Here is a 15,026-nt window from a genome sequence, read left to right on the forward strand (position 1 = left end):
CTGACTCCAGAGGCGTTTTTGCTGGCTAAATGTATTTACTATTGTGTTGCTCTCAGCCCCAAGAGTTCACTGAACAAAGGGCAGCGTTCCGCTCCCCAGCTGTAAATTCACTTTTAGACGTTCATCACACACAGAGGTTTCCTAAAGAACTGGGGCAGGGAGTGGCTGTTTGAAGCCTTGCGCCTATTTGCCTCTAAAAACACAGACCTCATCAGTTACTGTGCGCCACACAGTCACCAGGTTGCCTGAAGAAATAAGTTACTACAGAGCAGATCTTTTTTTAAAAGGGACCTATGAAAATTCAACAGAATAAACATACTAACAACCTGTATAGTGTAATGCTGATTTGTACGTGCTTCTTTGAAGGTCTGTAATTGTACACAGAATTATTGCAGTTCTGTAGGTTCAATTAATCATCTTCTAGATTTCCATAGCAGAAATCTAAATTTCTATGGGGTATTTCAAAACATCTATACAAAAGATATATGTTTTAATATTACAAGATTGCCCATAAGGGATGAGAAATTTCATTTTCATCTCAGCACATGGCAGAAGACCTTGATGTTTTTATATCTCAAATTAATACTAGTAATGAATAATGTTATAGTTGTTCTTGTGTTTTCCTGGCATGGCATTTTCCCCATCATACTTAAAATACAGGATTTGAATGCATGAGGTGTTATTCAGTTTTGAGCCTAGATAGCAAATTCTGTTTGTGAAGCATAAAGTAAATATTTGACAGTCAATAGTGTACTCAAAATGTATCAAAAACCTGGGAAAACATGGAATTTTCAAGCTTCACATGGAAATTTTTTGTAATGGCCAAATTTTATTATCATTGCCATCCATCCACAGTATGGCACAGTACGGCACCAAAACAATAAGGTTTACTCTGATGTGCAAGTATCAGCACATGGAATAGCTTTGCTGAAATTTTGAGGGTTTTGAATCAGTTTTGCTACTGTGATTTTCAAATATTGTTGGTAATTAAGAGGAATTTACATCTCATTAGACTTATGTCTCTCCTGGTCTCCACTGTAGTGGCTTACTGTCAAAGGAACTTTTAAGCAACTGAAGGTTCTATAGATGTATTCATGCTGTTCGATTATTTTAATTTCAAAAATGTAATATACTTCAAGAAAAATGGAATATAAAATCATAAAAATTTATATAGATTAAAAGTATTGTTAAAAAACTAGAAAACTATGCGCATGTTTCACAGGAATAAAGATTCAACATTGAGAAGATGTTAATCTTCTGGAAATTTTGACTTGCCTGTTTTCTTAAAAGTTGCACTAGCTTAATTAAATTGCCCTAAAGTCATAAAAAAACTTTTTATTATTAAGTATGTAATCTAGTTCATCCAGAGAACTGTAAACCTTATGCAAATTAATTTGTTTCCTGTCTCGTTTACTACGATTGCATTGTCACATATAAGCAGACAAGCCACATGTGATTTCAATTAATCAGCTAGTAGAGGACACAGTATATGTGCAGTGACATGCAGATTGCTCTGGGGTAATTTACCTTTGAATTCACTGATAAGGTGTCCAGCTCTAAGCTCTTAATTTTTTCTGCTTGGATACTTAAACTGAGACAGTGAAATTCCATCCCAGCTTTGCCCTCCCTTCAGGCACCAGAGCTCTTGATTTTATGAAATCTCTGTGGTTTTGGTTTTGCTGTAAGTTATGAGGCTGCATCAGGATGCCTCAACACTGTGGGAAAGGGCAATTATATTCCTTAATTGGTAAATATTTTTAAAGGAAATGCTTCTTGTCTGAAGGACATGGGTCTTCCTTGTACCAAAAGATACTTTTGTGAAAAGCCTGAAATAATTCTTTGCAGCGAGAAAATGTTTATTTGAACAACTGACCAAAAGAAATATGTCCAAAGGTTATGACCACCAACAGCAAACTCAAAGGGTGACACAGTGTCTCTTTAGAGTGTTTATGCATTTAGCTGATAGCATTTCTCTGTATAATACCCATGAAGACATGGCTGAGAGAAGGGGGAAGTCATACAGATAGCATCCTCATCATAAACTCCAGACTAAGAGATATGTTTTTAATTGAGAAAAGATGATACTTTCTTGGATCTGACACTGAAATGATTACTCAAATCTGTAGTTTGTCAGGATTAACATGCTCTTTCTCATTCCCATCAGAAGTGGTAATTGGAAGCTTTCAGTAAGAAAGAGCATATTAATCTCCAGTCAGATAAGTCCAGTTTGCCACCTCTTATTTCACTTATCCCATGTAGAGGATGATTTGATGATGCTTTATTTTCTCAGATCTCTTTTTTTTAACAGAACCACAGCCAACATAATCTATTTTAGAACTGGCTCAGGGTAAAAGTAATTTCTCATCTGAGCTGTGCTGCCTCAAATGATAAATTTGGGATTTCAAGACCAGTACTATTACCAGTCATTTCTTCAAGTGTTTGGAGAATCTCACCTCGAAAGAGGTAAAAACAGGCCACAAACCTTCATCTAAACTCTAAACGACCAAAAACTAATTTACAGTTCTGCCACTGAGTGTTTCACCAAATGGTCGTACTAAACATAGTTATTTGCACAATACATTCTTTCAGGATTTGACAAAACAACATGAATAAAATAGAGACTGTCCCATGTCTGGACACAAACGTTGGCTCAAAGCATATATTTCTGGAGGTCAAGGGATGTTTAGTAACTTGTTTTATTATATTCAGATATGTATTTTTATTTCTAGTAGAAAGCATGCCATAAGAAAAGCCCGTTATTTAAAATGAACTCACTAGAAACACCAAACAGCTGGAATGATTCTAGTACAAAATTATCCATCTTCTCTGTGAGTCTTTCCCCTTCTTTTTTATGGCCACCCAAAAATACACAGCTGCCTCTAGACTTCCTCAAAAATGCTGAGGAACTTCCCTTTTGTAGAAAACTGTTCCATCATTCCTGTTAGTGTGGAGGCACTTCTTGTCCTTTTTCTCTGCAGATGTGAAATGCAGTGATGGTCACCTCTTGTCACATGACAAGGCATTTTAAAAGTACAAAAATGTGGAATAAAATCTCATATATCCACTTTCTATGTACATAATAATGAATTAGAAAGTCCAAGAGTACTTTCATACTATATCCCTGATTGCAAAGCATTCATTTCGTATAATTTATACTTTAGGAATAATCTCATTTTTAAACCTTTTTCCCAAGTTTCTATTTTAAAATCCTACTTTCTCTGAGTAAGTTGAATTCCCACATACTGCTGAGTCCAGTCATACAAATGAAAGTCAATGGATGTGCTTCAGTTAAATATTCAGGAACGGTGGTAGAGAAAACCTCATTATGGTCCCATCTACAGGGCAGTAGGTTTTAATGCACTTGCCACTTGACAGAGGATCTATTCTCATCACTTCATCAATTACAGATTCCATGCTTCAGGCAGTCCTAAAACTGATCTTCTTTTGAACATTTAAAGTAGGCAGGAGCAGGCTGGCCAATACCTTTCATTTTGTCCAAAATGCATTAGGCTGCTTCTGAATATTAGCTTAATGATCTAGAATGGCAAAACTGCTAATGGATGCAAGGTGCTCTTGAGGAAGTTAGTAAAATGTTCTTAAATGTCTTATCAGGTCTGTCTTTTCTCTCACTGGAGCAATTCCTGAGGACAGGCACTTATGTTTGCTTTGAATCTTTCATCTTTTTAATTTATGCATGACAAACAAATAACTAGATGAAAGCTATTTTGCCTGAAGTTACTAAATATTTCATATTATCATTAATCAGTACCTATAGCACACCTTTTCAGCCTAGACAGCAAAGAGGTAAGCATCTCAAAACCAGCTTCATCTGTAGGCAGGTGTCAGGAGATGCTTTCAAGGTTGTTTCCTTGCCTGTCTGAGAAAACAACAACTGAGTTGTAATGTGGCATGAAAAATGAGAAGCCATTTCAGAGTGGGAAAATTTGCAAAGTAAATATTTTTTATTTCTCCCTGCCTATTTTGAAGCCTATATATTATTATAATGCTTAGTTAAATATAAAGACTTATAGAGAAATGTCCATGAGGAATTGTATTTAAGTGTAACTAAACCTGTGAAATTGAGGGGTAAAGACTATTGCCAATACATCATAAAGGTGAATCTAGGACTCTAATTACTAGCAAAGCAGAGCCATCCTAAGTGTTCTCAGAGAAATGTTGTTTTGCAGTAGATATCCTTAGAGTGTGCTGCTTTCAATTGTCATGGATGGTTTGGCTCACCAGCAACTGAATGCCATCCCAAGGAGCATTTCTGCTACTGCTGTGTGTTCATTAAAGGAGATGCTTTAAAAGCTGAGGAGAAGACAGACTCAAATTAAGAAACCTAAAGTCAGACTCAAAGTAAGAAAACTAAAATCCAGTCACAGCTTTTAAAGGCAAGTTCCCTTTCCAGCCTGTTTGGAAAGTAGCTACCTGATCAGTCAATTTACAAGTCTCAGATACACAATAGATTTGCAAGAAACAGGTAACTAACAGATCTGTAGCTATTTCTAGCACCACTATATCTTGAAATGTCCATTCTTTGGAAGGAACTAAAAGGTTTGCTCTTAAATTTTTCTCTTACAGCCATAAACTACTCAGTTCCAGTACACCTATGCACAGTGACCAAAGGGGTAATATGGAATCATGCTTTGTTTAAGATGCATATTAAGCTTAACATGAACATTCTGACTTGAATGCGTTACACCAAGTCCCTTCTTCTCCTGAAAAGCAGTGCTCCTTTGGCCTTCTTCTAGATTTTCAGGAAAGAAATTATAGGCTGTGATTGTGCAGAAACCCTTCTGTACAGACTAGTCAGAGTCATAGTAATCATTTCATCTTTCCTGGACAAAGTGGCAAACCTGCATGTTTAAGGAAGTATGAAAATATTGTTCCCTCTCATTTTTAGGCTCCTACATAAATAAACATTTCTGAAGTCGCAACTATGTTTTTTCAGTGTGACTGTCACAGCAAATGTTATTGAAGGTATAATCAGCTGTTACTTCTATGCAGCTCATATCATTTGACATGTAAGATTAAGCAGCTGTATAAAGTTACCTAATGGTGTGTGAAACTCTCTGGAATTAAGACCTGTATTAATTAGAAAAAAATTGATGCAATTACATTAAATGACGACATTTCTACCTTCCATTTATATTTTGATATCTTTTGCTTGTGGTTTGTTTATGTTGTGTTTCTTTGTTTGTTTTTTTATTAGAGGACAACAATGGATGGTCTCTGCAATTTGATAAACATTATACAAAGGACAAATACAATAAACTGAAGTCTCTGTATGCATTTCAGACAAAGACACCTGAGTGCTGTAAGTAAATTACAGATATTATTTTATTACTGCTGATTCCTAGAAAGAAATACAGAGCAAATATATTCTTAGCAGGAAATTTAGTGCTGTTTCATTTTTAGTTAAACAGCATAACATCTCAAATGAACAAATGCTAATTTGAAGCTAATTTCAGTTTCATTAAGGATGATTCATTTTCTGCAAGAAAAGTGTCAAACAAATTTTAATTAGCATATGCCAATTAGGAGGACAATATAAATGTTTATCTAAATATGCTGATACTGCTGGAGAGACCATAGAACTGGCATGTATTTCAGAGTGAAATGAAGGCAACATTGCTCCCAGTTCATTTCTTTGTACATCAAATGAAATTTGCAAACCTCCACTATTTACACAGGTCTTTGCACAGACTTTTTGATTCTGCTGTCTACTATGATGAGCAAAGACTTCCTGACCCATTTTTGGCCTATTTTCACCCATGGAAATTGTGTTCCTTCTAGCAATAAGATTGCTGAATAATCTAAAGAAGTGTTGAAAAAATCATATTCCAGATTCTTGCATATCATGCCTAAGGTTCAAGAGCTTTTACAAGCTCTTTCACAGCAGTAATATAATTTTTGTGTCCCTTTATATTTATTGTTAGATTCCTCCAAAGTCTAAATCAATTTTGTAAAAACATTTGCCTTCATTGTGTTTAAAAGAGCCTGCTATGTCTGTCTTTGTGTTTGTTGTTCTTTTATACCCTATTTCTTTTCTCCACATGCCATCACATCTCACATGCCACCCTTTGCCCTGACCATGTTCTTGCTCTCCTGCAGTGGCTGGAGATGTGCCAGCAGAGTGCACCTGCCAGGGCCTGGAGGTTTTCTGTGATGCTGCCAAACTACGTGCTGTCCCATCCGTCCCTGCAAACATAACCATATTGTAAGTAGAGAAGTCACCTGGTCTCTTGCTCTGTTCAGGTTTGACTGTCAATCCTACAACTTTTTACAACTACAGCCTCATAATTATCATCAGCTGATGCTTGGGAAGCACTGTGCCTCTCTGTTGACAAGTACCTTAATATTTTAAGTACAGATTTTCTTTAAACAAAAGGGGAGAAAAGAAACTAAGGAACCAAAAAACTCTGTGAACTGATCATTTCATGTTTGCAACAGTGACTTCAGCTACAAACAATTTCAGAATAAAGGAAAATCTACAAAAGAAATGCTTCCTTTTAAGACAAAATGCTTAGAACCTGTTTCTTTTGCTATGATCATGCCAATATTCCTAGTCTGTGTTCCTGTCAATAAAGTCAATAACCTTGAACTTGGTGGAACTCCCTGCTGGAGCAAATCTATTTAGATCTCATTTGATGTTTCTGAATATGCTGTTATTTAAAAGGATTTAATTGGTCTGACTCATCATGCAGATATGTATTTGTAAGCCAAACTGTTTTTTAAGAGACCAGAATATGGCTGATGTGCTCTCGATTTGCACATTGATGTTTGAGAAGCAGTTTTAGGTGTGGTGAGCAGGGAGCAGCATCCCATGTCCTTACCTGAGGAGCTCCCCCACAGATCCAGGTCATGGATCTTTCCTTTTGGTACCAGCCTGTGTTCAGGTTCTCCTGGTTGGGTCCACCTTCAAACACTGCAACCATTCATAACAAAAACTGATGCGGAATGTCAAGCATCTATTTAAACTGGCTTCTGGCTCAGGGTGGGAAAAGAGTTCAAAAATACTGACCCAATTCTAGCTGTAGAAACAGCAGAATTCAGCTGGCTTTCAGGCTAAATTCTCTTCTAATCAAACCACATCCTATAGGAATTTTGTTCTTGACAGGACTCTTGAGTGTCTCCAGTGGAGATGGGACATAGGGATATATGAACTGGGAAATACACTCTGTATGCACTTGAGGTTTGAAATAAATCTGTTGTTTATATTCAAATCTTTTTCATTCACTGGGAAATACACTCTGTATGCACTTGAGGTTTGAAATAAATCTGTTGTTTATATTCAAATCTTTTTCATTCTTAGATTTAACTATTATTTTGCCAGATTTTCCTGGGGACATGGATTTTATTATTATTATTATTATATATTTTTCTTACTGTTTTAAATAGATACAAGCATACAGAAAAACAGAAGTAGCATGTTCAGAAGGTTTCATGTTGCTTTTGTTGTTTGGCAGAGTGAGAGCTGCCCTTATTAAATAACAAAAAGTGCTGTAGGAACCTGGGACAATAGTTTTACTGTATGCATTCACTCCTACAGGTCTCTTCAGAGGAATCTGCTGAGGAAACTTTCTGCTGATGTTTTCAAGAAATACCAGGATCTCAAAAATCTGTAAGGGAGTGATATAACATAAAATACCTATCTAGTGTCTTAAACATTCATCCTTTTCTTCTTCCATATGTACACCTTAACATTAAAGTACCAAAAGTCTGGTTTGTCTCACCCTTTGGTACCTCATGTGTGCCCTGTTTTGCTCAAGTACCTTGATTTGACATCTGTCTTTTTGCAAGGCCATAATTTCTGCATTTTCAATGGCTTATGTTTATGGACTGGTTTATACCAGAAAAACACTAAACTTTAATTTTGTTGGAAGGATGCTACATTTATAATAAATATGCCAAATCGAATTAAAGTAAGTTGATTGATTTATTCTGGCAAAAAAGTTTGGAAACTCAAATTTCCCATTATCATGAAACGTTCATTCCCATGGCACATGGTTTCACTCCTAGTTATGTCTGGTATTGATTTGATAATGCCCAAAGTCAAATTATTAAGGCAATATAATACTGTGTTATGTTTTCCAGTGTGTAACATACGTACCATTCAAAACTCATTAGCCTTAAACAAGTTTTCTTTATATAGAAGTAGTGAAATAAAAATTAAATGCAGAAGTCTGGAGTAGGACTTCTATGTAACCTATTCCAAGTGTTCTTTCATGGGAACTGTGCTACACTGCAGCACCATCTTGTGTTCTGAAAGTTAAATCCCAATATGTCCCTTAAATTCCTGAAAGGTAAGTTTTCACTAAAATAAATAAATCCATACCTATCTATATATGCATAAAAATTTTGATTCTAATATCAATTTCACACCCTTCTGATTGATAATTTTACATTTTTCAATAGATCTTGAGCAGTGTTTGGCAGAAACACATTTTGTAAAACCAATGTCCAATTTCTTACTGCTTTCCAGCAGGAATGCATCTACATGCCTCATTAGGTGGAATTTGATTTAAAGTAACTATGTTTAAATATTATTCAGAGAATAATGTTATAATGCCTTTAAATTATTTGAAAAAAATTGGCATTTGCAGTTGATATTTTTCAATTCATTATTTCATCAAAGTAAATAAAGAAATACAGAATTTTTTTAATAGTATCTTTAGTTTACAGGAGATCAATAAGTTTTGCTGGATATTTTTAAATATATTATCTTACTAATGCAATGTTTTGATAATTCTCTAATACCACAAAAAAAATCAATTTTTTTTTTTACATTTACTGTACAAAATTTTGGTTTCAGCAGAGATCTTGATAAATTCAGAGATCACAGAGGTGAGCCCTGAAAGGTTAGGACCTAATCAAGTAGATTTTAAACCATCACTCCACTGTTCATCTTTGGCAAAGCAAGGCTCCATTGGAATTATTTTTATGATTTTGCTCTTTGCATGAATTTCTTTAAAAACAACCTTGCAATCTTTCCAGCTATAGCTGTGAAATGGTTATTGTCGAATTCAAGGTGTAACAAATATAACAGCTTCTTTTAAATGATCAAATGTGCATTCAGTTTAGCTGATAGATTTTAATTGGTTACTTATGTTTGCTTTAACTTCACTTGTTTAGAGAATAAATTGTTTTGGGTTTGTATCTTCTTAGGTATCTTCAGAATAATAAAATCAGAGCCATATCTGAACGTGCTTTCAAAGGCTTATACAACTTGACAAAACTGTAAGTATTGCTTTTAGAATACTGAAGTAAAAAGCGGCAGGCAGAGTTCTGAGAATCTCTCTCTCCCTGGTTACATAATAGGAGCTTGCAAAGTGGTCCAAAACTTTAATTCAGTGATTGAATTGAGAAGGCAAAGACAGATAAGGAGGTCTCTGTGCAAGTTTATCTGGCAGGACAGTATTTTGAAAAGAAAAGCTGGCTCCATAGTTTGATTCTATTCCCCAAATCCTCAGGATGGAAGAAGGAGACAGTATGGTAGTTACACTGCAGAGAGCCAAAGAGAATGAAGAAAGAGTAAAATGAAAGTGAGAGCTTGTGCTGGGTGAAAATTCTTTTGCACAGTGTTTTGGTTTACAAATGCAATTCAAAGTAACCAGTATAGGTGATGAAAGGAACATTTTTTTTTCTTTATTTTGCAACAACTTGTTGAAAGGTGTTTCTAACTTTTAAGGGAAGTGCTCAGTGAAAGATACAACACATAAATTGCACTGTTTGGTTCAGAACTTTTACTGCAATGTTTTCAGAAGGAAAGTTTTAGCAATGTGCAAATCAAAGCAGTACCTCTTATTGTTTCCATCACACAAGTGTGGCTGAATAACTGTTATTACAGCTGCTGTTTTTATCTTCCCAGACCATTTATAGTACCCCTTCCCATTCATTTTCAGCTTTTCTTTTTCCATTATTCTGGTATCTACATTTATGACTAATATCCTTAGCAAAGACTGAATGGGATCCTGGAAACTTTCATGGAACAAATCACTCCACAGAAGGAAACTGGAAAGGGTCTAAAATATGACACAGTGAAAATATTTAGCTGGCTGTACTTTCTTATAGATAAGACAAAGTGCTGTACATAATTGGTCTTAAAATCCTCACTAGAAAGAGTCCTGCCTTGCTCTCAAACAATGGCATGAAAATCACCAAAGTTAAAAAAAAATATATTAACAAAAGAGGAGTATTCTGGCAAATTATCAAGGAAAAATAATCTTAAAACTCATTTTCATGTGTTTGCTGCTAAATAATCATTCCATTCATTCATCTTTGGTTGGTCTTGTTTTAGATATCTGAGCAACAACAAGATAACGAATTTGGAGCCTTTTGTCTTTGCAGACCTCCACAGACTTGAATGGCTGTATGTTGTTTTTCTATTTGTATATTTATTTACTCAATAATTAATTAATTTTTATATATAATTAAATATTTTGATTGCTTTCATTTTTGTGCATAGCATTACTTTGGACTAGCTAATAACTAAGGAACTCCTGTTACACTGTGCAAGGTAAAAATGCAATTGGCTTTGGTGAGAGCAGAAAATAGCTCTTGAGCCTTAATGACTTCAATGACTGATAACTTTCAACAATGGCAAAAAATGTTTATTAGTAATTGCTCGTTACAAAAGAATATAGTAAGTAACCTAGGTACTATAAAGCAGTAGACAGATATTTTTTGGGCAGGTCTTTTCCTGTAAATACTGCTTAAAATGTCCAGACAAAATTACTCTCATAACCTGAAATATTGGCTCATTACTGCTTTTCGGAGAGATTTTGAATAAGTTATTAAAAATAAGCAAATACTGTCTTACATTCTCCTGCCTGTTTGGGACTGTTGGATTGCCACAGAATAATGTTAAGTTGGGCTGCTTTGTTTTTACAGAGAATCCTATCAAAGTGTCTTGATCAAAGGATTTAAAAGGCTCAAAAGAAAACACTTTTTTCTAAGTTGAAAGAAATTATTTTCCCTAAGTTACTTTTTTTTATTAATTTTTTCTGAAAGGAAATTAATATCTTAAACCATCAAGGAAGAGTGTGTTCATTTTTATAAGTAGTTTGACTGGACTTTTGAAGAAATTCACTACAAAGCATGCTAACTTTTATTATCTCTTCAATTTAAGACTGCAGTCAATTATCAATCTGATACATGTTTTGCTGTAATTTATAGGATAATTGAAAACAACAGGATAAATCGGATCTATCCATTAACATTCTATGGACTCAAATCCCTTATTCTTCTGTAAGTATGAAACAAGAGAAAAAAGGCGCTGTTTAAAAAAAAATGAAGAGGAAAGGCATATGCATATAAACAACTGTGTTTGCTCACCCCGGAGTGCCAGCAGTACACCTGCAGCTTTCCCTTACCCCAGGCAAAATGTGCTAGAGTGGGAGGATTTTGGCAGCAGGGGACATGGAATGTCTGGAAAAGTATAGGGAGAAGGGTGAGGAAAGTGATAAAAGGTGTCACTGAGAGGGCAGGGCCGAGGCAGCTGCAGCACTGGGCTCCAGGTGTCCTCCAGAGCCATGGTGGGACAGGAGGAATCCCACAGTCCCTGCCCCTGGTGGCAGCCCGACCCCCCTCCCCAAGAGCCTGTCTGTGATCTGCCACTGCCCTCTCCAGCCTGAAAGATGAGGGAACCTCTTCCCCTGCATGCCAGAGGGAAACCTCCCTCCACATCCCACTTCCTCCATAGAAGTTACATGTTCTGACTGAGTTTGTATGGGATTTCTACATTTCATTTCAATAGCAGTGATGTGGAGTGAACATCTTTCCTTTACCTGGACCTTAGCAAGCTAAGGATAAAATATTGCTGCACAGAATGCCACAGAGAACATATGTGAACATTGAAGAAATTTCAAAACTATTCAAGATTGAAATGTTTTTTTTTCAGAAGTGCATAAGAGATGTAAATTTTCCCTATGATGTCACTGTGCTAATATAATATAACCAGCTATACTATTCTGTTTGTTTTTTTTTTAGAGAGATGATGAATAATTCCCTTGCTCGTTTGCCCGACAAACCTCTGTGCCAATACATGCCAAGATTAAACTGGCTGTAAGTCTACCTTGTTTCACTGGGAAAATATTATTTTGTTGTCTTTGTAAGGCAGTTCCGCACCACTTTTTCTTATGGGGAGCTGGATCTTGCAGAGTGCCCGCTGGGTCACTGCAGGGCTGATGGCCTGAAGTCATCAGTTGAGTGTGCAGAAGTGTTACATGTCTGCCTCCCACTCTCTTCTGTGTAGTCAAATTCTGGTAGTAGTTTTCCTCAATTGCCTTAGAATAAGTGCCTGAGCTTATTTTCAATGACTGATGGGGTTCTTTTATATCCCAGAGACCTTGAAGGCAACCATATCCACCATGTGAAAAATGCCACTTTCATGTCCTGCAGCACTCTAACTGTACTGTAAGTAATTGCATATGCTGGCTAGCCAGAGTGAGATGTGCTTATGCTGAACAGTCAAGTGGTTCATTTCAGCTAATAGAAAAGTTTCCTGAGTATGGTGGTTATTCGTCTCTTGAGGATATTAAATTAAAATATTTGGTTTGAAGTGAGCACCGCACAGAATATCTATTGTTTATATTTTACAGCGAAGTTCAGCATTGAAATATATAACAAGATTTCACTGAAGAGACTTTGGTGATACTAAGATACAGACATTTTCATTATATCCTTTGTATTGAAGTCAAAGATCTCATAATGAGAACTAGCAAACAGAAAAAATACATAGCTTGTTGCTTATTTTAATTGGCTGGTGGGTTGACTGCCTCATCAATTTTAGAATTTTCTCCAAAGTTTCTTCAGTGATGAGGTAACCATCTTCAAAAAATCCCTTCTACTTTTTGGTAGATCAGTAGGCTCCATGGTGTCACTTTCAATTCTTAGCTCTTCTCCAGTACCCATGTTCTTGGCTTTCTGAGCTCAGTGGCAGATGAAATAAGGGTGAAAGGAAAATTTCACAACCGTGTACCTGTGTCTGAGACAGGATTAGGTCACAAGTCTTTCAGCCCACTTAATCTTCCTCCTGGCCTCAGGCAATTTGCATCAGCCTTCCATGGATGCACATGTGTGTATGTGTACCTATATATATGTAGAAGTACATGCATGTATAGGCAAAAAAAAAAAAAGTTATTTACCAAATGATAAAATGGCAAACTTCTAGATGCGATTAGCTTGTTAACTGAATTGAGCAAATATTTGAAGATACAGAGAACTTTTAAAGCTTATAAAATCTTATATTCAAAATTAAATAGACACCAAGAAGAAGAAACATAAGTTTGTTTTATTCTTTCAGGGTGATGAGACGAAATAAAATCCGTTCCCTAAATGAAGACAGCTTTTCCTCTCTCCAGATGTTAGATGAATTGTGAGTAGATTTCTTCTCTTTTTTATAAAAACACACAGTTTTGTGATTTATATTAGAAACAGCATTCATCATAAATTCTATTTCATATATGCTCTGGAGATGGCATCCTTCCTTAGGCTATTTTTTTAAAGATATATTTAACAGAAAAGAAAAAATCAATAAAATACATCATGTGTACCAATCATATTGGGGCTTTTCTCACATTATGTTCCCTGAATATAATAATATTAATTATCCTTTTATCATTACAATCTAGGTGCATGTGTGCCTTCAGTGTCTTTTAGGCCAGTTTGACAGTTTTGTTTGGACTGAGACCTTTATTCCTCTTTTATTAGGATTTCTGCACAGTGAAAATAAGATGAAAGGTAGAAATAAATGCAGTTTAGCCCATGTGGATACATTCCCATCATGAAACAATATGTTTAATTAATTTGTAAGCTTCTGCAAGTCAAACTAATGGTATTTTACTTTCTTTTCGATGGAAATAAAATAACAATAAATTATGTATCTAACAGTATATCTGAACTAATGAGACAAAGCAAGATCTGATAGCTCTAGCTTCCCACTGTGTTTTAACATCATTCTTTTATAGGCCAGATTTCAGATAACCTATAGAATAAATTATATCCTATTTGACAAATAAAATTGTGTATATTGAAACTGCAAAACTATTCAGTAAAATTACCGTGTGTAGTAAGAACTTATTGTGATCTGTGTGTTTCTGCAGAGATTTGGGTAGCAACAAGATTGAATCACTTCCTCCATATATATTTAAGGAACTAAAGGAGCTTTCACAACTGTAAGGATTCTTGTTTATTATTATACATAACTGTACATTCTTCATTTGATATGATGCTTTCAGTCATATGTGTCAAAAAAGAGTACATTTGTTTGTATGCATCATTTAAGCTCTGCATAAAAAACACACCAAAAGCAATTTTATATAGCATTTTGTCCAGAATAATTTTGTCAAAGATGTGCATTTTCATGTCCCAAAAGACAGCATGTTCAAATTCTACCTTTTTCTAGATCTTGTTAGTCCATACAAGATGAGCTATGCTAGCTACATCATTAGAAATTAATAATTTCATGGAAACACTTAACATGATATCAGAATTTAAAAGTAGATTGACTTTATTTTTAGAACAAGCTGTAAGGAATGTGGCCAAAGTTATTTTTGTTGTGTTTACAGGAACCTTTCTTACAACCCCATCAAGAAAATACAAATAGACCAGTTTGATTTTCTAATTAAACTCAAATCCCTGTAAGTATCAAGTTTTTATATTTTAGCTATATTTTCTTTGTGATTTGCACATCTCCCTCAGTCAAACATGATCCAGAATAAGTTTTGTAAGAAATTGCCCCTGAAGAGTTTAGAGGGATTTTTGCAGGTGCACTAACACAATAGCTCTAACTTGAATTCTGCCAGCAGAGCTCCTCCTAAAACTCTGAGATAGTGCAGCAATAATCTTGCAACTCTGAAATGATCCTGCAGTAGATTCAAGTACCTCTTCACTGGTCACTTCAGCTCTGAAGTAACCAACTTGGTATGCAGCACAGCATTGGTTCTTGTCAGGCATCACTTCAAAATCATAGAAAAGTTTGTTCTGGAAGTGACCCTTAAATGTTCTCTAGTTCAACTCCC

At 35.4% G+C, this 15,026-nt stretch overlaps 1 protein-coding gene across 4 annotated transcripts in view; it reads left to right on the forward strand.

Moving 5' to 3' along the window:
* RXFP1 (relaxin family peptide receptor 1) overlaps nt 1-15,026 on the forward strand; it is a 61,901-nt gene that overhangs the window by 38,182 nt on the left and 8,693 nt on the right. For all 4 annotated transcript variants that reach the window (XM_026792934.2, XM_026792935.2, XM_014266558.3 and 1 more), the window contains exons 3-13: nt 5,216-5,320; nt 6,118-6,223; nt 7,556-7,627; nt 9,172-9,243; nt 10,304-10,375; nt 11,182-11,253; nt 11,995-12,069; nt 12,349-12,420; nt 13,310-13,381; nt 14,109-14,180; nt 14,574-14,645. In XM_026792934.2, the coding sequence (XP_026648735.2) occupies nt 5,216-5,320; nt 6,118-6,223; nt 7,556-7,627; nt 9,172-9,243; nt 10,304-10,375; nt 11,182-11,253; nt 11,995-12,069; nt 12,349-12,420; nt 13,310-13,381; nt 14,109-14,180; nt 14,574-14,645 (862 nt within the window). The remainder of the gene's footprint in view (nt 1-5,215; nt 5,321-6,117; nt 6,224-7,555; nt 7,628-9,171; nt 9,244-10,303; nt 10,376-11,181; nt 11,254-11,994; nt 12,070-12,348; nt 12,421-13,309; nt 13,382-14,108; nt 14,181-14,573; nt 14,646-15,026) is intronic.

Source organism: Zonotrichia albicollis, chromosome 5 (assembly GCF_047830755.1).
Source record: "Zonotrichia albicollis isolate bZonAlb1 chromosome 5, bZonAlb1.hap1, whole genome shotgun sequence".
Classification (NCBI taxonomy): domain Eukaryota; kingdom Metazoa; phylum Chordata; class Aves; order Passeriformes; family Passerellidae; genus Zonotrichia; species Zonotrichia albicollis.